This window comes from Podarcis vaucheri (assembly GCF_965113315.1).
Source record: "Podarcis vaucheri genome assembly, chromosome: 1".
Lineage (NCBI taxonomy): Eukaryota > Metazoa > Chordata > Lepidosauria > Squamata > Lacertidae > Podarcis > Podarcis vaucheri.
In genome coordinates this window covers 52,252,900-52,279,011 of record NC_138759.1, presented here as the reverse complement: position 1 = coordinate 52,279,011, position 26,112 = coordinate 52,252,900, and the positions used below count along the sequence as shown (strand labels likewise).

General features: G+C 40.1%; 1 protein-coding gene across 4 annotated transcripts in view; it reads right to left on the bottom strand.

Annotated features, from left to right (window-relative positions):
• CKAP5 (cytoskeleton associated protein 5) overlaps positions 1-25,730 on the bottom strand; it is a 45,360-nt gene extending 19,630 nt beyond the window's left edge. For 3 of the 4 annotated variants that reach the window (XM_082223207.1, XM_082223208.1, XM_082223210.1), the window contains exons 1-28: positions 25,638-25,730; positions 24,887-25,080; positions 23,848-24,054; positions 22,171-22,342; positions 20,573-20,705; positions 20,056-20,159; positions 19,338-19,451; positions 18,863-18,967; positions 18,367-18,456; positions 18,117-18,281; positions 16,933-17,061; positions 16,036-16,215; positions 15,241-15,354; positions 14,289-14,399; positions 13,153-13,245; positions 12,726-12,911; positions 10,669-10,763; positions 9,469-9,526; positions 9,261-9,386; positions 8,936-9,075; positions 8,331-8,505; positions 6,012-6,125; positions 4,995-5,123; positions 4,041-4,235; positions 3,424-3,556; positions 2,440-2,528; positions 1,385-1,453; positions 907-1,032 (exon numbers count right to left, since the gene is read on the bottom strand). In XM_082223207.1, the coding sequence (XP_082079333.1) occupies positions 907-1,032; positions 1,385-1,453; positions 2,440-2,528; positions 3,424-3,556; positions 4,041-4,235; positions 4,995-5,123; positions 6,012-6,125; positions 8,331-8,505; positions 8,936-9,075; positions 9,261-9,386; positions 9,469-9,526; positions 10,669-10,763; positions 12,726-12,911; positions 13,153-13,245; positions 14,289-14,399; positions 15,241-15,354; positions 16,036-16,215; positions 16,933-17,061; positions 18,117-18,281; positions 18,367-18,456; positions 18,863-18,967; positions 19,338-19,451; positions 20,056-20,159; positions 20,573-20,705; positions 22,171-22,342; positions 23,848-24,054; positions 24,887-25,080; positions 25,638-25,694 (3,603 nt within the window). In that variant the 5' untranslated portion in view covers positions 25,695-25,730. The remainder of the gene's footprint in view (positions 1-906; positions 1,033-1,384; positions 1,454-2,439; positions 2,529-3,423; positions 3,557-4,040; positions 4,236-4,994; positions 5,124-6,011; positions 6,126-8,330; positions 8,506-8,935; positions 9,076-9,260; positions 9,387-9,468; positions 9,527-10,668; positions 10,764-12,725; positions 12,912-13,152; positions 13,246-14,288; positions 14,400-15,240; positions 15,355-16,035; positions 16,216-16,932; positions 17,062-18,116; positions 18,282-18,366; positions 18,457-18,862; positions 18,968-19,337; positions 19,452-20,055; positions 20,160-20,572; positions 20,706-22,170; positions 22,343-23,847; positions 24,055-24,886; positions 25,081-25,637) is intronic. The other variant, XM_082223209.1, reaches the window with a different exon arrangement.
• Between the last annotated feature and the right edge of the window lie 382 nt (positions 25,731-26,112).

Here is a 26,112-nt window from a genome sequence, read left to right as displayed (position 1 = left end):
CCTGTCTTCTAACTATATAGATATCAAAACGAAGTCATGTTGGGAGAGAGATGGAAAATATTTTCCTTCACAAATGTATCTGTTGACTTAAATATGGATACAATAAATTTTGTTTCAATTCCTATTACAGTATTATTTTACCCTCACAATAACCTTTGAAGTGGATTAGACTGAACCTACACCAATTGCATTGACCTATTTCATACTCAATAACAATGCTTTATTTGAAAAAAAGAGGTGCTGGTATGCACCCCCTCCCCCACCACTGCTTCCCGCCCCCAGAGGCATTTTGGCAAGACCCGCCAAAGTGGATCTTCCACAAAGTGGCGTGACTAGAGCGGCCATTTACTTGACATGCAGACCACTCTTGTGGTGCAGCTAGAGTGGCCCACGCAGCAAGAAAAGGAGGAAAAAGCAACGTTGGCCACTCTAGTCATAACACTTTGTGGTAGGGTAAAGCAGTCCTCTACCACAAAGTGCAGTAGTTACCGCCTAAAAAACCCCAAAACCTGCCTAACCAGCAACCATAGTTTAGTGCTATACAAACAAGCAGTAAGCATCAAGCTCATATGTTTCCTCTCTAGCACTTTTGTGTGGAAAACACAGCTGTGTTTTTTTAAATGAAAAAGCATTAACAGGTTACTCCTAAAATGAATAGCATTTAACTTACAGTAGTTAGGTATCTGCTACTGCTAACTTTAGGTATCTGCGTAAGGATGTTTGGCAAGGGTTATAAGAGTGCTTTTGCAGACAATAGTATTTGTATGTAGAAATGCTATTATCTCCAAAAGCACTCTTATAACCCTTGCCAAACATCCTTACGCAGATACCTAAAGACCGAGTAACAGGTTCTGTATCAAAGTTCCAGCATAGTCCTAGAGATCAGAGGTTGTTAATTTCTCTTACCTTTAATCCTTTTTCATCTTTCATCCTTTGCTCTTTCCCATTTGGTACTAAGATAAAAACTGGACCAGATCGGTCATCATCATCCTTCAAGTTGGATTTACTTGGTACTTTCTTCCCCTGTATACCCTAAAAAAACCACAACACTGAATACACTCTTTCAAAATCACAATCTCCTAGGTTGCAATCCTACACAATTACCTGGGAGTAAGCTACATTGAACTCAATAGCACTTACTTCTGAGCAGGTAGTGTAGCACTGCACTCCAAGTATGTTTTACTCAGCAGAAGAAACACTATCCCGCTAGCATGCAGGAGAAAGAGATTGCCCACTCATAAGTTGTGTTAAAATGTGTGCTGAAGCCTTCAGGTGTATATTTTAGTACTATGAAGAAAAAGCCCACCATAGTGCGCAGGTTTTTAGTGTAGCGAGATTTCCTTCCTGGTCAGTGCACTAGTCACAGGTGATACCCACTTATTACCTGTTTGGTAGGCTTGTTCTTTGTCAGATTGCTATTGCCTTTGGTGAGGCTTGTATTAGCATCAGAATGCTGAAATAAGTCATAAAATGCTCAGTGGTTAATAGCAGGCTCCAAATCATACCATTATATTTCTGGTGTATGCCACATCAACAATATTTTTAATCCCTCTGAGTGCTGCATAAGGTAAATATGGACCATTCTTTGTTATGTGCAAGCCTGCCGTACTTGCTTACAAACTCCAAATAGGAACTACAATGCATCTAAAGGTAAGACTGGGGAACAGTCAGCCCACAGACTCCTCTCCTCAGCTCCTCGTGGCAATTAGGTTTAGAAAAAAGGACCCATTTGGGACTTTTTAAAACCCTAACTGCCTAACAGGGAAGGGAGGATTAAACCTTCCCTGTGCATCACCATCCTTCTCCCCACTTCCAAATCACCATCCCTGACATGGCAATTGTACTTGGAGATAAAATTCCCATTCTTTCACTCATTGTTTATTCTCATTACTACAGGGTGGGGTGAGGAGGGGAAGCACTAGGCTTAGGGGGGAAAGGTTACTTGAGTGCTGCTGCAGGGTAGGAAGAGGAAGAGAGTGATGGTGGCAGCAGAGACAGAGTGAAAAAGTGCTCCACCATCAGCTCTGGCTCTGCCCACCAACTTGAGCTCCCATCACTCGCAATAAGCAGCTCCTAAAAGTAGTATGGACGTAAATGGACATACAAATCTGGCCTAACATGGAATGAGATGGGTCCCTTTCAGTCCAGTAATATCTATTATTCCTAGTGGCTCTTCAAAAACTCTGGATATCACAGCTACCCAGTCCTCCCCCCTCCTTTTAAAACAAACCCCACCCTCAATATATTTTGAGATTTTGCTCCAGACAGAGAGCACATTATTACCACAAAACTGTTTATTTTATAGAACAGGATTGCTAAACTTCTTAATTATCAAATCTCCATATAGTTTACACTAAATGTAAAATATACACAAACACAATGAAACTTCCTAGACTTCAACCTTGTAGACCACTTCCATTGTGCTGAAGTAGAATTTACCTTGGATTTGGGGGCTGTTCCTCCTGCTTTGGCTTTTTTGGCATCAGCCTTGGACTCCATGGTGCTGGACGAATAATCTTCACCAGAACCTTCAGATTAACATAATTTTAACAACACAATAAGGCTGGAAACAGACCCAGCATGCAACAAGTTCCCCCCAGATAAAGCAGATTTCAGCTTGCACCACGTCACATTGCAAACTACTTTTAAAAGCAACTTTCACAAATGCTTTGCAATGTTCTGTTTATGTCAGAATTTTTACATCATCTTTCTTAGAAATATGCTCAAAGAATCCACACTCTTTAATCCATACTAGACATGCTCAAACCCTTGAGAAGTACCTTTTTGAATCCAGGCATTAATTTGGTTCTTATTAGGAAGGAAACCATCACTAATCAACAATATAAACTTTTTGTCTGGATCTTGCTGAAGCAGCAAATTGTACATCCAGAAGTATCTAAGATTGACTGAGTGCTTAGAGTTGCTCTACCCTTAATGTTCCTTATCCATACAAAGGTGGGGGAACCATTCCTTTAGCGTTGGCTTACTAAGTTAGTATTCCAAGATAGGCAAAGAAATTGTTCTTGTCAATTGACCAAAACAGACCTCCTGCAAATTACACATATTCTGAGGGTAACATAGGCCCAAGCCACTTGTAAGTCTCCCAGGTCTTTTGTTCCGATACTATGGGTAGAAACATGATAGGAGAAAAACTAAAGCCTTTTCTATTTTATAATGTGAAACCACTGTGGAAATAAAAATGACTGTTCCTTGCCCAGACAGCACATAATGACCATAAGATTGTGATTACAGGCTTCTATTCCATAGACCCAAGGAACTTCAGTAGGACCCTGTTTATAATCTCCTAGATTTTGCAGTGTCTATCTGTAGACAAACCTGGTTTGTAAATATAATGGAACCTCTATTCCTCTTAAAATACAGGTTTGTTCAATGTGGGATGTCAATGGAATGAAGAAAGATTACCTGATGCAACTTGAGATTTGGCTGCAGCAGCTCCTACTGCTCTGGAAGATGCCTTGGAAAGTGGAGCAGGTTTGGCAGGCATATTAGCTTTGGCTTTTTCAAGCATGGCCAGTACTTGGTCTTTGGAAGTTGGCTAGAAAGCAAAAGAAAGAATTTAAAAGGCACCTAATGGCACATGCCTCCTATTTTGCAAGTCACTACATACATGGAAAACAGTTTTTTCTTAACAGTCATCTGGGGGTCAACATAGTTGAAAGAAGACAGTGATCACAGTCCCAGTACCAACGATATTGTGAATATGCTTCATCCAATGTACAAAGTTGTTAATTTGCAGTTTTATAGGTTGCCTTATAAAGAATCAGAAAATCTGTCCAGCTAGCTCAATATTGGTTATACTGACCCCAGGTTTTCAGAGAGAATTCTTTCCCAGCTCTACCTGGAGAAACCAGGGATTGATCTCAAGACTTTGGCATGTAAAACAAATGCTCTACTACTGAACTATATTTTCTCCATTGTTTAATTTCCCATAAAGCAAATGTTACACACAGAGAGACATATGCAGATGTACACACCCACCCACCCCATTTGTACTCAGCTATTTTGTTTGTTTGCTATACCTTAAGCTTGCCAGTGGCTTTGGCCATCTTCTCAAAGCCTAGATGCATCATAAAGAATGGCAGAGCATCTTGTGCCTTTTTACGGACATCTCCATTTCGATCTTCAAGGCAAGAGTATAGGTGAGGCACACATAAAACCAAGTCTGATGGAACAGAGCGGAGAGTGGGGAGCTTATCAGCCAGCCAACCTAAAAGCTGGGAGAAAAGAAAGAAGATCCCTTAATTCTGCAGAAAGCAATACACCTTGGATATAAACAGGAATCCCTGCTTATAGACATAAGTACACTCATTTTCTGCCGATCTAATGTTTTCAGAAGGTTCCCAGAAATCTTATTCCATGTCCTACAGAACATTTCTCAAATGTAACAACCAAATGATGACACAGTTTATTTAGTTGTGGTCATAGGAATATCCTGCTCCCAGTTCAGAAGATATGAACATGCATGACTGAAACTGCAGTGAGGGGTAAAAGTAACTGCTAAAGGGGAGAGAAAGGTATTGCTGAGATATTCATCACTATTACTGTGTGTTGTGATCTTGTCTGGTGTAGTTGGTTTAGGGGAATAATCCACTCTTGCCTGGCTTACTCCTGCTCACTTGAGGGGAACAGACTTCCATTCACAGAGCAAGGCCTCCACTTTTGCTCCCCCTCTCTCGAAATGGGCTGCAGAGAGTTCAGGTGTGCGCAGGAAACACAATAGTTGTTGGTACAAGTTTACAGTTTGTTCAAGAACAAAATAATGAACGCTCAAACTGCTTCAGAAAATTCCTATTTGATACTTGCCACTCTTGGGACACTAAAAGGAACTGGAGCATCCAAAAGTACAATACAAAGAAAGGCCTCATTACATATATAATTTACCCACCTAATTTGACATAATATAAAGTAGCTTTTCTCAGTTTCTCTTGACAAAGGATAAATGCAAAGTTCATTTACATGGAACAATCTTTTACCTCTTGCCTTAGGAAAGGATTCTCCTTCTTGAGCTCTTCAGAAAGGTCCTCGCCTTCCAACCACTCTTTCATGCCTGTCTGCTCTATCCAGGCGTTCACGGTTGTTAGAGAAGCTGCTCGGACATTACTCTGAAGAAAAAAACAAGATTTACACATGCTAAACTTCAGCAGCGGTAAGAAAATCAACAGAGCAAGGTTTGGGGGGGTTTCTTGCAAATAGTTTTCTCTCCCTCCATATTTCCCATTAAAGGTACTTTTATTACAGTACACAGATTGCTTGAAAGACTGCAAGGGTCAGGGAACAATGGCTTCTCATGATACAAGCCCAAGTGGAAAGCCATTAAAAAATTCCATGACTTTTATAAGGAGTTCCTACCTGTCTAACACATTTGTGTATGATACTTACAAAGTAATTTTGGAGGGAGAAGGAAAGGAATTTAGTCTTCCTTGTACTCCCCACTCTTCCCTAACTGACCTCAAACCTTCTCACCCTGACTCAGCTTCCATGCACTAATCACTTGCTGAACGAGGAACCATGGTGCATGTCAAACGAGGATTAGTGCTAATGTGACCTTTCAAAACACTAAGTGTTTTGTGGACAGACAGCACCTGAACTCAGCAAAATATTCAACTTACACCTCTTTCTTGACGTGGAAATTACAGCACATACAAAAAAGTGTACATTTCCCACAACAGAGACACAAAGCTTTGAATCCTGAGTATACTAATGCTATCCAATATTAGCAGCGCTGCATGCCAGTGGTGGGTGTGTCCACCCCGCACTCTTTCTGCACAGCACTCTTTATACACAGCTAATAAGGCCACACTGCTTTCCCAGCTTCCCAACACCACACAACACTGGTGGTTACAGAGAGGAGGAGGAGGACAGTAACTTTAATAAGGGACAGTGGTATATGTTAGTGTTAAATGAGGTCATATTCAAACAAGAAACAAGGTGATTTTGGTCTCAAATAGCCTTCATTCCGACAGGCGGTACTGAGAAATATGTGAGTCTACCTTGCTGTCTCCAAGAATTGTGACGATGGGAATGCCCAGGTTTTTCACATGCTGCTTGATATTTGGGCCCATAGCAGTAGCAAGTTGTTGAAGGATGGTCAGGGTTTGCTGCACCTGGAAACAGAAGAAACACATGAACTTTAACTCTGAAATTGTCTTAGTCTACCTGCTCTGGCCATTTTAATGATCCACTGTGTCATATCTCTCTTTTTCAGAAGCTTGTGAAGCAGTATGTTCTAACTTGTAGATAATAAAATGTTGCATTGTGGAGTGCTACTATTCACATGCCCAGTGACAACATTCAATCCCTTCTCTTGATTTTCTGCGATGAATCAGTATTCTGTGGATACTTTGGATGCTCCGCCCTCATTCAGATGATTTGGGGGGTTCCTTCCCCTTTGTGACCCCCCCCAATTATTGCAGTTATGCAAACCCTGAGGTTGCAACATTTCCCTCTTGAATGCAGTTGTGGGTTTTTTGCTATGTAAACACTTGTAACCTAAACATCAGAAAAAGAGGAAACTGGAAATGTTGATGTATGTTTACTTCCCTGGGTGTCAATCCTATCTATTGTTCTCTCCCTGTCTCTCTCTGACACACACAAGGGGGAGGGACGACAACGTTTTCCTGGGATTCTTAGCTGAAGTGTTACTAGCAGAAGGGTGCTTAGATTACTCCAGGGCTTTTTGTCATTCATGATTTGCCCAAGTCTGTGGAGCTCTAATCATCAAGGTTTTTAGGTTTTAAAGAGAGGTAGGACCATATCTCTTGCTCTCTCTGTGAACTGTTTTCCTCCTTGGATGACTACATAGGAGAAAGAAGGAATTGAGGAATCTAAAGCCATGTGGGTCTGCCACATCCTAGATTATTTGAAGTGAGGTGAACATGGGAGCTTTGGAACGTTAAGGTTTTAAGCCATTTGGTGATCCCATGCTGGTCAAATGACTGGATAGTATAGGTACCCTTACAATAAAAGCCAGCAGAGTTGTGAATCTATATAGAAATACAGTGGTATCTCGAGTTACAAACACCTCAGGTTACAAACGTTTCAGGTTACAAACTCCACTAACCTGGAAGAGTTACCTCGAGTTGAGAACTTTGCCCCAGGATGAGAACGGAAATCGTGTGCCGGCAGTGCAGCAGCAGCAAGAGGCCCCACTAGCAAAAGCCCGCCTCTGGTTAAGAACAGTTTCAGGTTAAGAACAGACCTCTGGAACGAATTAAGTTCGTAACTAGAGGTACCACTGTAGGTTTTTTTCTGATCAGTTGTGGGATACTGGTTCCAATCAAGCATTGTGGAATGGTTAGCATTCCCTCTCCTTATTGCCTCCAAGCTGCCCCCCCCCCGCCGCACTGTGTGTGTGTGTGTGTTCACAACAGTAAAACACAGAGTTCAGGTACTTTCTCACAAGTATTCTTTCTTAATTGCTGTCTCCGTCAGCCTCTCTCCAATTATAACAGGGAGCTATGCAATTCAGGGTCCTTAAAGACAGGTCACTTTAAAAACCAGCAACGAACATATCATAGGGTGGTGAGCACATTCTGGCTTCCCCAAAGACTGATTTAAGTGTAAGGCCTATTCCAAGCAAGTACAAAACCAAGCAGTCTAGGCAGTTTCTTGCATATGGAACTTGGTTGCAAACAGATGCCCGTTTAGACAGACTTATTGTTGTTGTTGTTTTTGATAGATAAGAAGCAGAAAAAGTAACAAAATAATTAAATTACTGTCCACACACTGGAAAACAGCTGTGTATACATGGAAAACGGCATGTGCAACTGTAGGGAAAGCTACGAACACACATATTTTATGGGCATTTATAATCAAAGTAGTGTTGTAATTTAAATTTGCATTTGTTTCAAATCACAGAACCATGATCATCTGTAGTAGACTTTCAGGACAAACAGAAGCACCATTAACAGGGAGTTATGAAATCTGCCCAGCTGTGCTTTGGAGAATGTGCAACAAAGGGATTAACAAAGCTCAATTGTACTAATGTTGTTCTTTCAGTAGAATAGTGCATTTCCTCTGCTTTGACAGCAACAGAGCAGGTTCTCTGAGGTGCACAGAGTATATTTATAGCTGTACCATTTCCACTGTTTGTGCCAAAAGAACATCAACATCAATAGACAAACTAGCAATTGTAGAACTCTAGAGCTCCTTACTGTAGGAAAGGGATTAAATTGCATTAAAATGTCATACTAGATAACACTGTCATTTCAATCCTCCATGAAAGATTTAAATGAAACTGGTATTCATAACTGAAAGATGACAAGGCTACAAAAAGTTTATTTTCAATTCTACAACTTAACATAACCTACCAGGATTTTATTGGAATCATTAAGACGACTCTTCAGGGCAGGTGCAAGTTCGCCTATGTTTGGCTGTATGAATTTGGCTTCATTAATTATGCTCGTTACTTCATCCAGACCCTCCTTTCGGATTTTCCAGTTTTTATCACCGATCTTAGACACTAATTCAGATGTGATCTTATCACTAAAAAGAAAAGGAAGAGTTAGCACCTCAGATTATAGATTCTGTTAAACAAGATGAAATACAAAATAAAAAAATTCCTTCCAGTAGCACCTTAAAGACCAACTAAGGTGGTTCTTGGTATGAGCTTTCGTGTGCATGCACACTTCTTCAGATACACCAGTGTATCTGAAGAAGTGTGCATGCACACGAAAGCTCATACCAAGAACTAACTTAGTTGGTCTTTAAGGTGCTACTGGAAGGAATTTTTTTATTTTGACTATGGCAGACCAACACAGCTACCTATCTGTAAGATGAAATACACTATAAGTATCTTAACAGTGCATACAGAGAATACAAATTTACAACATAGCTTACAGATGAGTAACTATAAATTTGCATGTTGAAGTTGTAGCTATAAAAATTGTCCTCGGCATGCCGAAGCCATACAAACCTGATATCAGTTCTTGGCAAGAGATCCACAACATCATTTCCTGCATCCTCTTGTTCATCTCCTTCCTCCCCATCATCTCCACTGCCAGCCACGTGTCTGGTATTGCCTCGAGTTGGAGCAGGTGTTGTTTGTCCTTGCATCTGAAAAGTCAAAAGAGAATGCATATTTGGGGGGTGGGTGTCAGCAGTGGTTAGACAGTCACATCATCTTGGTTCACATCCTTGCACAACACAATCTTAACTGAAAGTCACACAAGCTAAGGCTCCTAAATTGGTGCAATAAGCTGCTGAATACAATCATTTGCAGCACTTTGGAAGAAGCTTACTTTTTCAAACTCAGCATCTATTTGGGAAAGAAGAGCAGGTTTCTCATCCTCGAAGAACATCCGCAAAGGGGGCCCCACATACAGATACATGACACCTAATAAGGTAATTGCAGATGTTCTCACCGCCTGTCAAATAGGAAAAAGAAAGGCTCAATTTCAACCATTCAGACTGTATTTAGAACTTAAGTTTGAAGAGAAGTTTACTCACAGGATTTGTAGCGGCAAGAGCAGTCTTAACGTTGCTGATAAAAGCCTTTACATTCAATCTGGGCGGGGGGGGGGGGGAGAACGCACAGGTTAGTTGAAAGCAGCACAACAATGCATATAAAGTAGCAAGATACGGGACAGCTACTTGTTTGTTTTGGAACAATTTGTAAGAAGCAACTGCCAATGAATTTAAACCTCTAGTTTTCTGTTCAGCTTTTATTTATACAATGTATTTTGTCTGTTTTCACAATGGGATTGCAATTCAAATGGCACCTACAAAAAAATGAGTTTGATAATCGTGAGAACTGAACTAGTTCCATTTTCCTGAGGCAGGTGGTTTGAAGCTTCCTTGCTGAGAATTTGCACATTATACAGGAAACGTGGGACAGGGGAAATAGTGGGTAAACAGGCCCGATGTATTTAGTTTTTAGTGAAAGACTAGATGTCAGTCCAACAAAAGAATGGAAGGTAGGGCAAGAAAAAAAACCTCTTTCCTGTTCCAACTTTCTTTCAGAGTTGGAACAACTACATTGCCTCACCTTACTGTCACTACTTTTCAAAGGTTAGATGTTAAGAATCAGAAAGTTATTGGCCATGTGTCTTTTCTGACCATCATTTGACTATTATTAGCCATCTTAAATCTCTCTAGATAAGCCTGTAGTTAATTCCAGAGTAGTTTCTCTGACCCAGGTAAGTCTATAACTGAATTACAGGAACCAACCAGAAATTCTTTAGCTATAGAAACTTAATAAACCATGGGGTAATGATGGAGTCTTCAAACATTAAAGGGAATCCCACAGGTTCTCCTTAAGCCTGAATTTAAGAAAATTGTTATAAAATAATGATATTACACCAGATTAATGAAATATAACACCAACAAGAATATCCTAGTGACTGCTGGAAATGCCAGGAAAACAACAAAGAATTATCACATGGGGGATGCAAAGACACATTTCAGCCAGACAAATATACTCAACACAAGTCTGCTGAAGGATGTGGCCTAGGAAGAGGGTGTGTGACAGGGGCGAGTCCAGAGGACCAGATGGAAAAACTGGGAGGGCCATATTCAGCTCCCAGGCCTGAGGTTCTCCACCCATTTTAGGTGATGCCCGATGATACAATAACTGACTGTAGTGCTTGATCTATGAGTCAAATGGCTCCTCTATATTAAAGCTCTTTATTCTAGTATTTTAAAACTTACCCAGAAAACCCAAACTCTTTAATTGCATTTGAAAGCCAATTCAAGGTTTCCGATTGGTTCTTTGGATTCTTCTGAGAAAAGGCCATTGACATTACCTAGAATGAAAACGTAAGACTTTACCCACCTCCACAAATCAGGAACATGCAACCTTCTAAAATAGACATGATACCTATGGGTGCAGTGACACTTACAGAGATTGCAAACAGCACCCAAGAGGCACTCCACTCCCTTCTACTGGATTTTTTAAAGCCTTAAAAAGAAAATTAGCCAAATGACAAGACCTCTACTTCCTGCACCTGCCATTGCTTAGCTGTGCAGTGGGCTGGAAGAATCTGAAGCAATGACCTTTCCCCAGAGCTTTATCCTCTGGTGAAAATAAACCTGGCCCCCACCTCCGCACCACCCTGTCCCTCCAACCTGGTGATCTGGCTTGTTGCTGCCCATGCTTTGCAAAAAGGCTTTTTGGGGGGAGTCAGAGGAAGCAGCATGGGGCAGTTCGGTTGCTAACAAGATATCAGCTGCTGCACATGGTAAGCAGAAGCCTTTTGTTTTGTGTACAGGGAGTGTGACGGTGGTGGATGAACAGAGCAATCTAGGTCTACCCATGAACCAGTCATGTTGAGGCTAGCCATACTGCTGCAGCAACCATTTTGTAATGGCACCTTTGACAGTTTCACCTAAGCCGCCCATGAGACAGAAAAGGTTGGAAGGCAGTTTATGGCACATGGCCACACAAACTGGTTGCAATTATCTTAAGAATATAGGAAGAGCCTGTTGGATCAGGCCCATGGCTCATCTAGGCCGGCATTCTTTTCCCACAGTGGCCGAACAGATGCCTGTGGGAAACCAGCAAGTGGGGTTGTGAGCTCAAGAGCACTTTCCCCTCCTGTGGTATCAGCGACTTGCTCCCAATAATTTAGTCTCAAAAGGAGGACAACGTAAAACGGAGGAGAAAAAAACTTCTATTAACACTGAATGAAGAGAGCTTTGATTGAATGACTGCTTTTGAAAATACAGCTAGAACTCATGCAGCCACAAGAGTATGGCAGTAAGACTAACTAAAATAAACGACCGATAATAATAATAATAATAATTTATTATTTATACCCCGCCCATCTGGCTGGGTTTCCCCAGCCACTCTGGGCGGCTTCCAAAAGAATATTAAAATACTGTGATACATCAAACATTAAAAGCTTCCCTAAACAGGGCTGCCTTCAGATGTCTTCTAAAAGTCTGGTAGTTGTTGTTCTCTTTGACATCTGGTGGGAGGGCATTCCACAGGGAGGGCGCCACTACCGAGAAGGCCCTCTGCCTGGTTCCCTGTAACTTGGCTTCTCGCAGTGAGGGAACCGCCAGAAGGCCCTCGGTGCTGGACCTCAGTGTCCGGGTAGAACGATGGAGGTGGAGACGCTCCTTCAGGTATACTGGACCGAGGCCGTTTAGGGCTTTAAAGGTCAGCACCAACACTTTGAATTGTGCTCGGAAACATACTGGGAGCCAATGTAGGTCTTTCAAGACCGGTGTTATATGGTCTCGGTGGCCGTTCCCAGTCACCAGTCTGGCTGCTGCATTCTGGATTAGTTGTAGTTTCCGGGTCACCTTCAAAGGTAGCCCCACGTAGAGCGCATTGCAGTAGTCCAAGCGGGAGATAACCAGAGCATGCACCACTCTGGCGAGGCAGTCCGCGGGCAGATAGGGTCTCAGCCTACGTACCAGATGGAGCTGGTACACAGCTGCCCTGGACACGGATTTAACCTGTGCCTCCATGGACAGCTGTGAGTCCAAAATGACTCCCAGGCTGTGCACCTGGTCCTTCAGGGGCACGGTTACCCCATTCAGGACCAGGGAATCCCCCACACCTGCCCGCCTCCTGTCCCCCAGAAACAGTACTTCTGTCTTGTCAGGATTCAATCTCAATCTGTTTGCCGCCATCCATCCTCCAACCACCTCCAGACACTCACACAGGACTGTCACCGCCTTCACTGGTTCTGATTTGAAAGAAAAGGTAGATAAACATGTAAAAACTGGTTTCATACTATTGTTAGCCTTCCACATACCTGTTCAGCAGTCCAAGGCAACTGACATGCTTCCGCTATTGCTGTCAGTGCTTCTTTTGCATTGTTCCCACATTTCACATCACCAATCTTGTCCACAAGACCATCCAGCACAATTTGTGCAGATGTTTTGGAGAAGGTTCCCTTCTGAGCAATCAAAGCAACTATGTGAAGTTTTATCTGCATCACCTGCATAGGAAAAATAAAGGATGTGAATGTAGCTTCAGCCCATGCCTCGTAGCTTTGGCTGTATGTACCCAGGTCTGATTTGGTTGATTCAGCATACTATTCTGAAGAGAATAGTTCTCAACGTTTTCCTAAACACCAATGTAATTCTGCTGGACTTCAGTTGCTATAAAAGATTACAGTAGTTAATGCTACAGCTTTTTCTAGCAGTAGCTCCATTAATAGCACAACAGTGTTGCTTTACCTGAAAGTTGGTCTCTTTCCATCCAGGTTTCTTGGCCAACATCCTTACCAGAGCCTGGCAAGGCATTTCAGTTCTATCCATCAGCTCAACAGCCTTAGAGAGTAGGAGAAGATGATAATTAAAATCTAGAAAATGTGAAACATTATACAATCCAGCACTCATTAGGGAACTCTTTTTCAAGTTATAGTCAGGTCTCCATTTAGCATCCACAGAATCTATTATCTTAACAAGAGATGTATCTATTATTCCCTTCATTTTAGGAAGGGGAGTTTTCAATTTTAAAAGTTTCACATGAAAATTATCAAAAGCAGCTTCTCTGTTTTGGAGATTTTGAATTCTAAGCCAGGATTTTAAATATCCTCCCCCATTCCCCTTGTGATCTTAAGGAAAGGGAAAGTCAAAATGACTTTGAAACACACATAATGTATATGCTGACTGAGATGAAGACTGTAACAAATCTTCATCATACAACCCCATCACTTTGGTTTCATCTTTGTAAAGCTAACAGTGTGGGCTGGTTTAAAGTGTTCATGAACAGGTGAGATGTGTGTTCCACAGATATCAAGGGGAGAACATAGGATAGCAAGATACCAAGGGTGAGCAGGGGAGAGAGGAAGATAATTATTGTTGGGACTCCCATCATCCTTAGCCAATGTGACCAATGGGCAGGAATGATGGGACCAACATCATATGGGGATTCAAAACTGGTTGCCCTAAACCCTTCATAAGTACTTGCTGGACTGCAGAAGCAAGGAATACTCAGCCTCAAGAGGAAATAACACACCAAAACAGAACAATAATGTAACTCTTTTTGAAATAGCCTAAGCAAAGGTGTGGGGGAAGGAGCAATTCACAGCTCTCCATCAGCGAAGCTACAAGACTAGCTAATGAATTTGAAGAGGGATGTTTGATAGAGGGGGAAATGCAATTTCCCAGAAATAGTGTTCTAGCTTTGAAAAAGATGTTTGCATGTCCCATCAGAACAAACTCTGCATTTAGTAAGAAAGGTTATGAAGCATAGTATGATGCCCAAGGGTTTCTGTGGACTTCAAAAACTATGAACAGGTGGTGCTTACAGCTCAAGAGACCACTTCTCTGATTCAGGCTAACTTCCAAAACACCACACACTTGATTACCTTTTGAAATTCTTCCATGCAAGCAAGCCTTTCTTTCCAGTTGCCACTGTCTAGCTGCTGTAGGCAAGCAGCTGGTAGGACAGCTGAAGCCTTCTCTTCACAAACCTCTATCTGCAAACAGAAAGAGAAAAGGAAAAAATTCTTATTTTGGTAGCTTATTCTTGTGCTGCAGCATATTTTATATAGCCAAGGGACCTAAATTAAAAAGAAAACCATACCCATGAGAGCACTTGTACAAAATGGTGCAATAATTAACACTACACTGAACTGTACTTGTGGTGCACAAACTTTAGGTTTGTGCCTTGCAAGACTGCTATAAAACATCTGATGCTTTCCCTTTTATTTGGGCCAAGAATAGCCAAGCCATTTCACATCCATGATAGGCAGATGCATAAACTACAAGACTGCTTTTAAAATGTCCTAAAATTGGTGTCCACACAAATGGCTAGAACATTTCAACTGATCCTGAATACTACTACTATGTAATTTAGCAAACAATTCCCATTCTGGCCTTCTCTAATCCCTTTATGTTCTCTCCCCCTTTCTTCTTCAGCATGTTCATAAGCTGCATCTTTAGATGCAGAACAAAAGTATTATACCTGGCTTAAAAAAAAAAGGCTGCCTCTGCTAATTTTGTGACTTACTCTAGGGAAATATCACTCTGTTTAGACCTAACAGCAACTCAAATAATGTGAACATTATTTTGTACCAAATCAAACCTCTTTGTCTATCCAGCTCTGTGCTGTCTACACTGACTGACAACAGCTCTCCAGAAGCCTTTTCCCAGTACTATCTGGGGAGATGCCATTAGGGACTGAACCCAGGACCTTCTGCATGCAAATCAGATGCTCTACTACTGAGCTTTGACCCTTCACAGGGAAAAAATAAAGAACAGGTATTTTTTTAAAAAATAGCATTTTACACTGAATTTTAACACAGATGAAGCACCCACCGAGAGTTCTGGCTCAAATATCTCCTTTACTTCAGATCCTTTCTTGCCTTTTGTTCCAGTACTTCCTGCCCCACCAGCTGCAGCTTGTTTACCCTTCTTGGGTGGGCCACCAGACTACACAGGAAGAAAGCAGCAGGTAAAGTCAGTTAAAGTTCTGAATTAACTTGAGCAAAGCTTGGATTGATGCTTTAAAATGATGACCACGCCAGCTGTTGGGATGAGGGTAGGAAATTGAGTGAAAAGTAAAAAAGAAAGGGATTCTCATTTTCCAGACTGCCTTTTCTCAAAAGACTAGCATCTGTCTACATCACATTTCTGGTTTTCCCATATACTCAGGCATCGAAATGTGATGTTTTAGGCTGATGGCATATCAATACAACTAAGGTATGTGTGACAATAGGCACCAACTGGAATACTGTAATTAACTTTCCTTGGGACTGTATTCGAAGATGCATTTGGATACTTCATTTGGTGCAAAATTCAATAGCAATGGTTTCCCTTTTTTGTACCAAAACAAGTAATTCTATTTTGATAGCAATTCAAAGTGTCAGTTATTACCCTTAAATACCCTAAATAGTTTACATCAATACTTATTAAAGGGCAGTCAGTCTATGTCCATATGATCCAATATCTGTTGTAGCTCCCAAGATAGAGCACTCCCTTCCCCTGGGAAAAAACATCTGGCTCCCTATTTTTTCATTTGCCAATGCAGCTGGTATACTTTCTCACTGTGAACATGGAATTAGTTCTTTATATAGGTCTACTCAATAATTAAACTGATTAAGTTTCCCTTACCTTAGCCGCAGGTGCCTTTTTCTGTGCACCAGATTTGGAACTATCTTTTGTATCTTTGTCCCCTGCAGCCCCTGAAAGAGCTGGAGCCTTCCCAGCAACAGGTTTGCTCTCTTTTCTATCGGTTCCTCCACTGGCTCTACTACCACCAGCCAGCTCCACTTTTTCAGCAGACTCTTTAATCTAGTGGACAGATCAGAAGATCAAAGGAGTTACAATAAATCTTCAGTATGTAACCATTAAAGCCTCCAAGACTCACTTATAATGCTTCTTATGAATGCTAACACATTTTGTTACTTTGAGGTGTTATCTGTATAACGTTAATAATAATAATAATAATAATAATAATAATAATAATAATAATAATAATAATAATAATTTCTTATATGAAACCCACCCATCTGACTGGTTTGCCCCAGCCACTCTTAAAGCAAATAGAGGAATCAAAGAAGCTTAGTGAAGTCTCAGAGGTAAGGAACTTTTTTATATGAAGGGCCACTTAGCAACAGGAAAACTCAACAGAATGGAAAAGAAAAGACTTTGCCTCCTTGAAAGCTTCCTTCAGGCAGAGGTGGCAAATTCTGCACTGAGAACAAGATGTTCATGGACATGGAAGCACAGCTCCTTTAAGTCTAACCATCTTTTCCCCCTTCATTCCTAAAGAAGCTCCTTCCCCATCACTATGTACTGCTTGTCTCTTGCTGGGAAAGGCTCAGGAATGAAGGGGTGGAGGCCCCAGAGCATGGGCCACATGAAAGTTGGTTACAAGCCGAAATGCAGCACCCGAACTGTGGAGGTTCCCCACCAGTGGCCTAAAGCCCATGTACAGGCCTTCCCCAATGCTGATGTCTTTAGAAACTGCCAAAGTCTGATGATTCAGTGTCAAACAGTGAGACTTACCCGGTCTAGTTTTAGTTTGTCCACATCTGTTAGGAAAGGATTCACCGCTTTCTCACCTGCCACCTTCAGGGCAGTACCCAGGGCTTCAAATGCAGCATCTCTAACTTCTGGAGCCGAATCATTAATGTGCTGTAGCAAAAACACAAGACCTGAAGAGTTTGCCAACTAGATTTCTTGTTCACACTATTATTATTTATTACATATCTTCATTTTTTTATTTTGCCCAAGGTAACCCAAAGCGACTTACAAACAAAACAAAAAGAAAAAGAAAAAAGGGGGGGGACCAATCCTACATTGATATATTAAAACCACAGGGGAAAAGATACATTAAAAAAATCATGCCCACTTCTAAAACACCACATGTAGTTAAAGGTCAAAGGTCTGGTTATAGAGAAAAGTTCTGCCTGGCACCAGTCAAGCCTCCAGACCTCAAATTACAACTGCAGAGCCTGGGTTGGTTCATATGGTGATAGGTGGTCCTTGGGGAACTGAGCCATATACAGCTTTATAGGTCAAGAGCATCCCTTTGAATTAGGTCCAAAAACCAATTGATAGCAAGTGCAGACAGGCCAGGATTGGTGTTATATGCTCAAGCTGTTTTGCTTTGGTGAGCACCAGGTTGCTAAATTCTGCACCAGCTGAAGCTTCTGAACTATCTTCAAAGGCAGCCCTACATATAACATATTGCAGTAATCTAACCAAAAAAAAAATGGATGATGCTCCACCACTGATTATTATTATTAAGCATTGCAGCAAAAGGACAGAAATTATTAACTGCATTGATTCTTACAATTTGTCTTAAGCCCTGGATTTTTATTGTAAGCATGCACAATGTGTAAGCCCTTTTCATAGTAAACCAAGCACAAAAAAGCAATTGTGTTAAAGGCTACAAAGCTTATTTGGCTTATTTTGGCTTTCCTTCCTTTGGAGAGCTACTGCTCTCATACCGGTCTCATCTCTCCTCAGGGTCCCTTCCAACTCTACAATTCTATGATTTCCTTTCTTCTCCAGAGTTAAGACAAGGTGCCTGCTCTCCTACCTGGTTGAAATCAAATTCTTCTACGAAACAGTTCGTGATTGTTGTGATTCCCAGCACAAGAATCATTACAGAAACACTCTCCAGTTCCACATACTACTTTCAGCCAAACAAAGACCTCTACAATGCTAAGAACTTCTTTTTTTACCTTGAGAAGCGCAGCACAGAAGGGTTTCAGCAGGCTCTTAGAAAGGACAGTAGAATTGCAGTGACGAAAGCTTCTTGCGATGAAGAGGGATGTCTGTTGCTTGATGGTTGGGTTTTTGTTATCCATCACAGCCAATATATCCTCACTTAGATTTTGTAACGTGGTCTAGAATGGTTGGTTAAAGGATATTAGTTCTGGCGAAACCATGGTCTGCTAAACTTGTTTAAAACACTACTAGCCATGCACTTACAGTCAGGAAGATTGCGTCAATGGCTTCTTGCAATGCTTGTACGACCTGAGGCTTTTTCTCCTTGAACTTCTCTAAGATAGTTGGGACAACCTATAAAAATTGTTACCAAGGTATTAAGAAGTTGAAATTAATGTTTGATTTCCCACTGTGCTCTAGGAGAGTGCACAATAAGGAAACTCCTGTTTGCCCCATACACAGAAAAACAAACACACTGAACTTGTACTACTTCAAGGAACACTGTGCGAGTAGCCTATTCAAGATAGCCCTTTAAAATAAGTTTAAAAATTAAGAAGTCCTCTTATTTTTCCTTTAAAAAAGAGGGAAAGCGAGGTGGGGAAGCCTTCCTGTAGATGCTCTTTTTCATCTCACTTTGTTAGAAGTTTAACAGAAGAGTTTCATATTCAAGCAGCAGGAGCCAGTAACAGCCCAGTGCTAACCTCAGATATTCTATTCTGCAGATAATAGTTGTATTCTGTGTAGTGACCTGCATACTTACATGACCCGCATACTGTCCAAATTTCTTCCTGAGACCAGTAGCCAGTCCAGCAAGGCATTTGGCAGCCAAAGCAACCAACATTACATTGGTATCCTTTCCAACAACCTGTGGGGGAATAGGAACATTACAATCCAATAGTCTGAGATCTCAGATTATTTGGATGGGATGTCTAAACAAGCAGAAGCAGTATACCTCTGCAGACTCAGGAGAACCATACTAGACACTGCGTTTCCCCACCCAACCCCTTCTTATACCACCTATATCAAGTGCACTCCCACATATTTGAATGTCAGCATTTCTGTTCCCATTCCAGCAATTCAAACACTGTCACATGATCAAATCAATCCCATGAATGAACTTTATAATCACACTCTGTGTTAACCAATGAATTATCAAACCTCTTTTTAAATACAGTAATAATGATGCCACGTATTTGGCTTGGAAAGGACTATTTGGGTATTAGAGAGGTCCTTGCCTTTTTAAGAGCTTTCACCAAGTCTGCATAGTCTCCAGCTTCAAGTTTGGGATTTTTAACTAGCACTTCCACTGCTTCCAAAGCTTCTTTTCTCTCTTGCCATTTTTTGGCCTCCTGCAATGCAAAACATAAAAATTATATATACCTTGGTCTTCAGAAATTGTTGCAAATCCTGTAAGGTTAACCAGAACACTTGCAGAGCCTTCTTCAGCCATTTGTTTTTTACACTGACAGTATAGATTTTTCTATGTGTGCTGTGGGAAAACTTTTACCACCAGCAGACATAGACGCAAATAGATGTGCACTGTTTCTGGAAAAACATGTAGCCTTATATATACAACATGATTTATGTCTATGTATATGCATTATTGGACATGATGCGCTTTTGTGCTGAGGCAGCATCTCTGTGTACAAGAGAAGCACCTTCACACACTTGTAGAAACCCAAGATAAACAATAATAAAAGCACTTTTATTATTTTCATTCAATGACAGCTCAGGAGTTCCCACCAAATACTTTAATGTCCCTGAACATGAAGCCATTTTAATTAAGACTGCTGAAAAATGAAGCTGCTTTGTAGATACATAGAACATGACAGTTAATTGTGAAAGAAAATGGGGAAGATAGTTTAGTGTCTATGGTTCAGAAAAAGATTATTCATTTGTGCATTTATTATTAAGGTTACAGAAGGAATAATGGTTAACTGAATCACCACTTACAATTTTGTCATAGAAATCTTTAGGAAGTTTGGAGAGAATTTCAACAGCTTCCAGAAGTTCATAGGCATCCACCTGTGGAACAGCCTCATCACCATCATCTCCTCCTATTGAAAGAATTGTTAGTATATATAGCCAGACACTGTTATTATATATATTTTATCCTCCGCCTTCTCTGACAAGACGCAATAAAGCTTAAAGATGATTAAACATCAATAGAATTTTTAAAAAATGTTTAAAACATACGCTATAATATGTTCTAAATACGTTTAAAACATACAAATAATTTCAATAAAAACAGCATGGCACTAGTCCATGATGGGCTAATTATGTCACCATTTTTTACTTTATTATATGTAAAATAATAAGCTGTGAAGCAGAGTATTAACTCTGCAATCAATGACTTTTCCTAGAGATTGATGTGCATCAACATTTTATGCCAGCTTATGTTTTTTGACCACCTTCATCTGATTCTTAGTCAGCAAAGTTATCTACTGTGAAGTCCCAAGTCAACAGTTACCTCCATCTGCATCTCCACCAGCTGCCTGTTGCTGCTCAAACTTTGCTTTCATTTCTTGCTGGGAGCGAAGGAACCGTGACTGCTTGGGAGCCGATACCGGTAGTTTAACCCATTCTTCTTCCAGCTCTTTTAACTGCAAGAATCAAAACACAAAATGTCCTACTGATATGTGTGCATTCCCTTGTCACAAGTAAAACTGTTCCTTAACCTTGCCATAATCCCGAGCTACTGTAGGAAAGCTAGAGCAGAAGATCATTAACACCTCTTCATTACCTAGATTCAATTTAACTGCTTTTTCACCAAATTAAATTCAGGGAAATTAATTAGTGTGCAGCGGACTCTTAAAACTCTGTCTTAAGGGGAGGGGATTCACAGCAGTATACTTTCACTTAAGACAAGAAAATGACATTCATTATTTGAGAGCTGACAAATTTTGGACCATGTCAAACACAATTCCAAACTCAAGTTATTACTTGCTAACTTGAACATATGAATTACTATCACATCAGTTATGCAACATTTTATCAAGTCTGGCAGCTAACAATGCAGGCATAAGCTAAAAGTGATAAATCTATTATACAATGCTGTGACTTCACTTGAATGTGTGAATTTATCTGCCAGTTTAAAAATAGATAAAAATGTTGAGACAGATCTAAAAACATGCAGCAAAATATTACATCTGAGATTTCTCATGGAAAATATTAGTTAAACATCAGTTCAAGCTAGGGTCTGGTGGGCATTTCTTATTATATAATAAATTTGTAAGCCTGTCATGCTGAAGTTTGTGTAGCTGCCTAAGGCCAATGTAACAACAGAGCAGCAAGCAGGCAAGTTTAAGGAACAGCTGTTTAAAGAAGGGTGAGAGGAGTTTCAGAGAGTGGTTTGTTAAAAGGGAGTGAGAGTTGGGGCAAGTTGTGAGGTGAAGGGAGATGTGGGTGTCCTGTGTGGGGCTTGGCAAAGAGATGGGCAAGATGTAAAGAGGAGAGGAGGTGGCCACATGTGGGGGTATGGGGTTGGCAGCCCCTAGTACAACAATATTTACAGTTTTGTTGTTGTCGTTTAGTCGTTTAGTCGTGTCCGACTCTTCGTGACCCCATGGACCAGAACACGCCAGGCACTCCTGTCTTCAGTTACAGTTTTACTTTCCCTAAAACCGAGACCCTACTTCCAAGTATCTCCTTTGCTTACTGGATAATAGTGCTCTTATTTATGAATTGCTCCTCTACTTAAAGGGGGGAAAGCCCAATGAAAACACAGATACACCACTGGGGTTCAAATATACCTCCTCTCTTGTTTTTACTTAGCCACTTCATACTTAGAACATGGTCTGGGAGATACTCTACCGTTTGAAGCTTAAAGCTAAAGAAAGGGACATGGTTACCTGGTCACATTAAGCCTCAATGTGAAGTAGCATCTTGTTTGGAAAGATTCCACATGAATTCTGGGTAAACCCCAGCCCTCCCTCATGCTTAGGTTAAAGATTTATTCATTTCCTCCCTTTTGCTCAGGCCAAAAGATGTAACAAAAATATACCCTGATCTACTGGTGGGCGGCTACTTACACTAAGAATGCTAGAAAACAGTACTTGCCAAGCTTACCTGAACAGAGTTTATATTCTGTAATGGAGGCCTGAGAGCATCCCTTATCCACCGATAGATCTCAACAGCGAGAAGTTTGGCTTCATCTCGAACAGCCTTCTCTCGAGACTCAAAGAGTTTTGGCAACACTTTGATTATTGGCTTCAGTGAGATTATTTTTGAACCAAATTCACTGAAATGCAAGACAAATAAATAAATAATTAAATAAATAATGCACATTGACTCGGTTATTCTTAGGTCCTGCCTGCACATCATGGTAAGCCACTGCCATGGTTTCATGTGAATGAGCTGTGAACTTGGCTGAATCTCCTCACTGAGCCAGGAGCAACAAACCACAACCACTGGCTTAACGTAATGTGCGAAACAGCACTCATTGTTCCTTCCAAACAAACAAGTACTGGTTTGTTTGGAGAAAACTAACAATGAGGGCTGGTTTTCATGTTACACTAAGCCCAAGGTTCATGGTTTGCTGTTCCCAAATCTGACAAAGGGACATAATGGTTTATGTCTTACTGTGACATTAGAACATGGCTTATTTATGTTATTATAATAGGAGAACTATGTATACTAGCTCTTTCATCTGGCAGATCTGTACTGGCAACAATTTCAATCACTGTTAGTCTGAGATTACTCATGCTAAACTGCCAATATGTAAAACCTTCTCTTAACATTTAATTTGAAAAGTGTGTGAGTTTTTGAATACAATGCACAACACAATACTAGATGCACTTGTAAGAATTTCTCACACAAATTCAATCCTAACTGTATTTAGGATTGCAGCCTTAAATGCACATAGTTGTTAAACTGGATTCCCTGCATTCCCCTCTTATGGAATTTCATGTTTGCCTACTTTTGAGTCATACAAACATGGGCAATGGATTGAATCAATGTCATGTGAGTAAAGTTCTGCTCATGCAATGATTAATTTAGCAGCAACTACAATAATCCTGCTTATAACTATCAAGTATATATACAATAATTCAGATACCTGGATTATAATCAACTGCTTATTAACAATCTCTGTATCTGAACATATGAATGGTGCAAGACTGAACAGTACTGAAGATGGAAATTAGTTTTTTCCATGGATTCCTTCACTAAAAACACTTTGAAAATGGAGTATTTGTGATTAGACTTGCAATTATTTAATAGACAAAATATAACCAAAGAAGTCAGAGAGGAATTAGAATAGTTATTTAGATGCATCCACAACATGATCAAGTGGGAGCTACTCATTTTTAAAGTCACAAACTACTTTTGAAACCACATTTTTTTAAAAAAGTGACCTAGCATGCTATATGAGCTAGTATTAAAGTTCAAAGCCATTATGGGCATGTGACACTCTCATGGCTTCTTTGATTCTGGACAAATATTTTTGCTTTGTCTTTAACAATTATTTTATTAATCTGAAAGCAGCAATTGTTGAACAATTATGCTACCAGCAGGAATGTTTTTAAGGAAACCATCTGTTAAATTGGATCAATTTCTCTCCTTGGCAGCGCAGTAAGCTACAAGAGAGTTCATCAAGAGTCATACAATTCAGTGTATTGCTCTGTTCTAGTAGCTTGTTATAATTGCTTCAGTGCACTCTCAGATACCAATACCAAATTCTATTAATCACCACAAACACCCCTCTCCTCACATGGCTGGAAGGACAGCTTCTTCAGATTAACTTACCTTAGTGCTTTCCTCAGTGTTTCTATACATGCAACTATGATCTTGGGGTTCTTGTTGTCCAAGCCTTTCAGAAGCTCTTCTTGTACTATCTCCCCTTTCTCGATTTCGATAAACATAAGACATATGTCTGTGCCAAGCTCCTTGGCTCTAGCTTTAGGCTGATTAAACACTTTATTTACAACTCCAGACACCACTTCTCCTGTTGTTCTTTAAAAAAAGAAGAAGAAGGCAATACTTTTAGGTCACATAAACATTAACCATTCTGTTCCCTGGGGGAATTAAGTTTTGTTTGTTGTATGTACAGGAATGCACTCTACTCCAAACAAATCACAGCTTTAATCTCCATCCATGTTCTTCAGTCTAATGCTGGACTCTTACATATCTTGTTAAATGACCTAAGGTAGCCATTTAAACATTTATTCTGATCACAGACAATTTTCATGCAAAGTGTATCTGAAGTGTCCTTTAATGACTCATTCCAACCCTAAGCAACAGGCAAATAGATCGCCCTGAAATATAAGGATCCCTTGTCATTCAAGAGTACATGTCAAATGTTGGTTTACAGACATGTATATGCATCACTTAATTTTTCTCTGCTTGACTAGCAGCTCTAAGGCTACCCATAAACCACTTGATGTAAGGCAGCAGCAATGTGATGCTCGCTTAAAAACTGCAACTGGATTTTGTACCTTTTAATTCCAAATCTTTGTCTACGATTGAAACTTTTTTTCTGCTTTTCAAAGTATACCGAAAAGTAACACTATTGTTAAAAGGTGTGTAAGATACAAATCTGAACGCATGCATTTATTACAAAGGAATGAAATTTTGGGTCAATTATGAAAGAGCAACAAAATCTTACAATAGGGAGATTACAAGGAGAATAGGTAAAAAATGAGGTTTTCATAGGAGCATTTCTAGAGTCTCAAGAAAAGTCAAAGTCAATTAATGCTTCCTCTGGTGAATTATTTGTAGCAAGGCAAGAGCTGATAGAGTTCCTTCCTAGAAAATGTGGAGTGAAGGCAAACACCAAGTAACTTACTTTCCTGCTACATGGGCATTTTCAACATAGGAAAGGGCTGCTTCCAATCCTTTCAGTTGAGCAACTGCATTAGAGTCGGTCACAAATTTCTTTACAAGTCCAAGATACTTGGACCATTCAGGGCTCTTCTCATCATCTATCTTCTCAAACAGCTTCAAGGCTTCTTCATAGCCATTTAACCTAGCCTTCCACAACTAGAATAGAAAGATATCAGGAAGATTTCTGCTTAACTTGAACAAGACGTTAACTCTCTAAAAGAATAGCCCCCCCCCCTTTATTAGAACAATAAAAGCAGCAAGTGAGAACTAGCACCTAATTTTTTTCTATAGCTTCTCACATAACGGACATATTTACTACCAGCCATTTCCATTTTGCTCTGTTAAACATTTATCAGTGACCCCATAAGACAAAAATCAAACAAAGTAGTTATTTTTCTATAGCCTCTATAACTGATTTTGAGAGTATTTGTAAAACTGGTCTTCCGTTATGGATGGAAGCAAAGTCACATGCAATGCAAGTCAGTGAGCAAACCTGTCTCATTTGAGAAGACATGCAGAAGAACATCAAACATTTCAAATAATTATACAAAAAGACCAAACAATTTCTAATAATAATAATTTATTATTTATACTCCGCCCAAAAGATTAGTGTATACACAAGTCATTTTGACGTTATCCATTAACAAGTTTGGCAGCTAACATACACTCAATCTTGTCTTAACCTGTGTTACAGTTTAAGACAATCTTCTTACCTTGTGTTCACATTTCTGATCAATGGGTAATTTCATCCATTCACTATCATCCCCCATGGTGCTTTAGTTTCTTGTAAATCAGTAATTCCTAGGTAGGAGGGTGGAAAGTAAAATTAACAGTCACTGGTCATAGTTGCCTTTGCAAAATACACACAAACCTCAATTTTTACTGTCAATACACTATCAATGCCACCATAAAAGGGCTATAGAAATTACAATGAAATGAGAAAATATATCATTAAGTAATTTGCTGTTCCTCTTTTGGCAGACACAAAAGCAACAGGAATCTTCCTTCAGAATTATATTGATGTAGCAATAATGTTCTGTAGTAAGGAACATAGTTAATCGGACTCTCATTCAGTCCCCTAAAGTGCTTTTAATATATTCTGAAACACACCCAACTCTGTAAGATCATTCCAAGACATAAGCAAGTTTACATGGTATAGTAGTATTTTAACATAAATGCCTTTCTCAG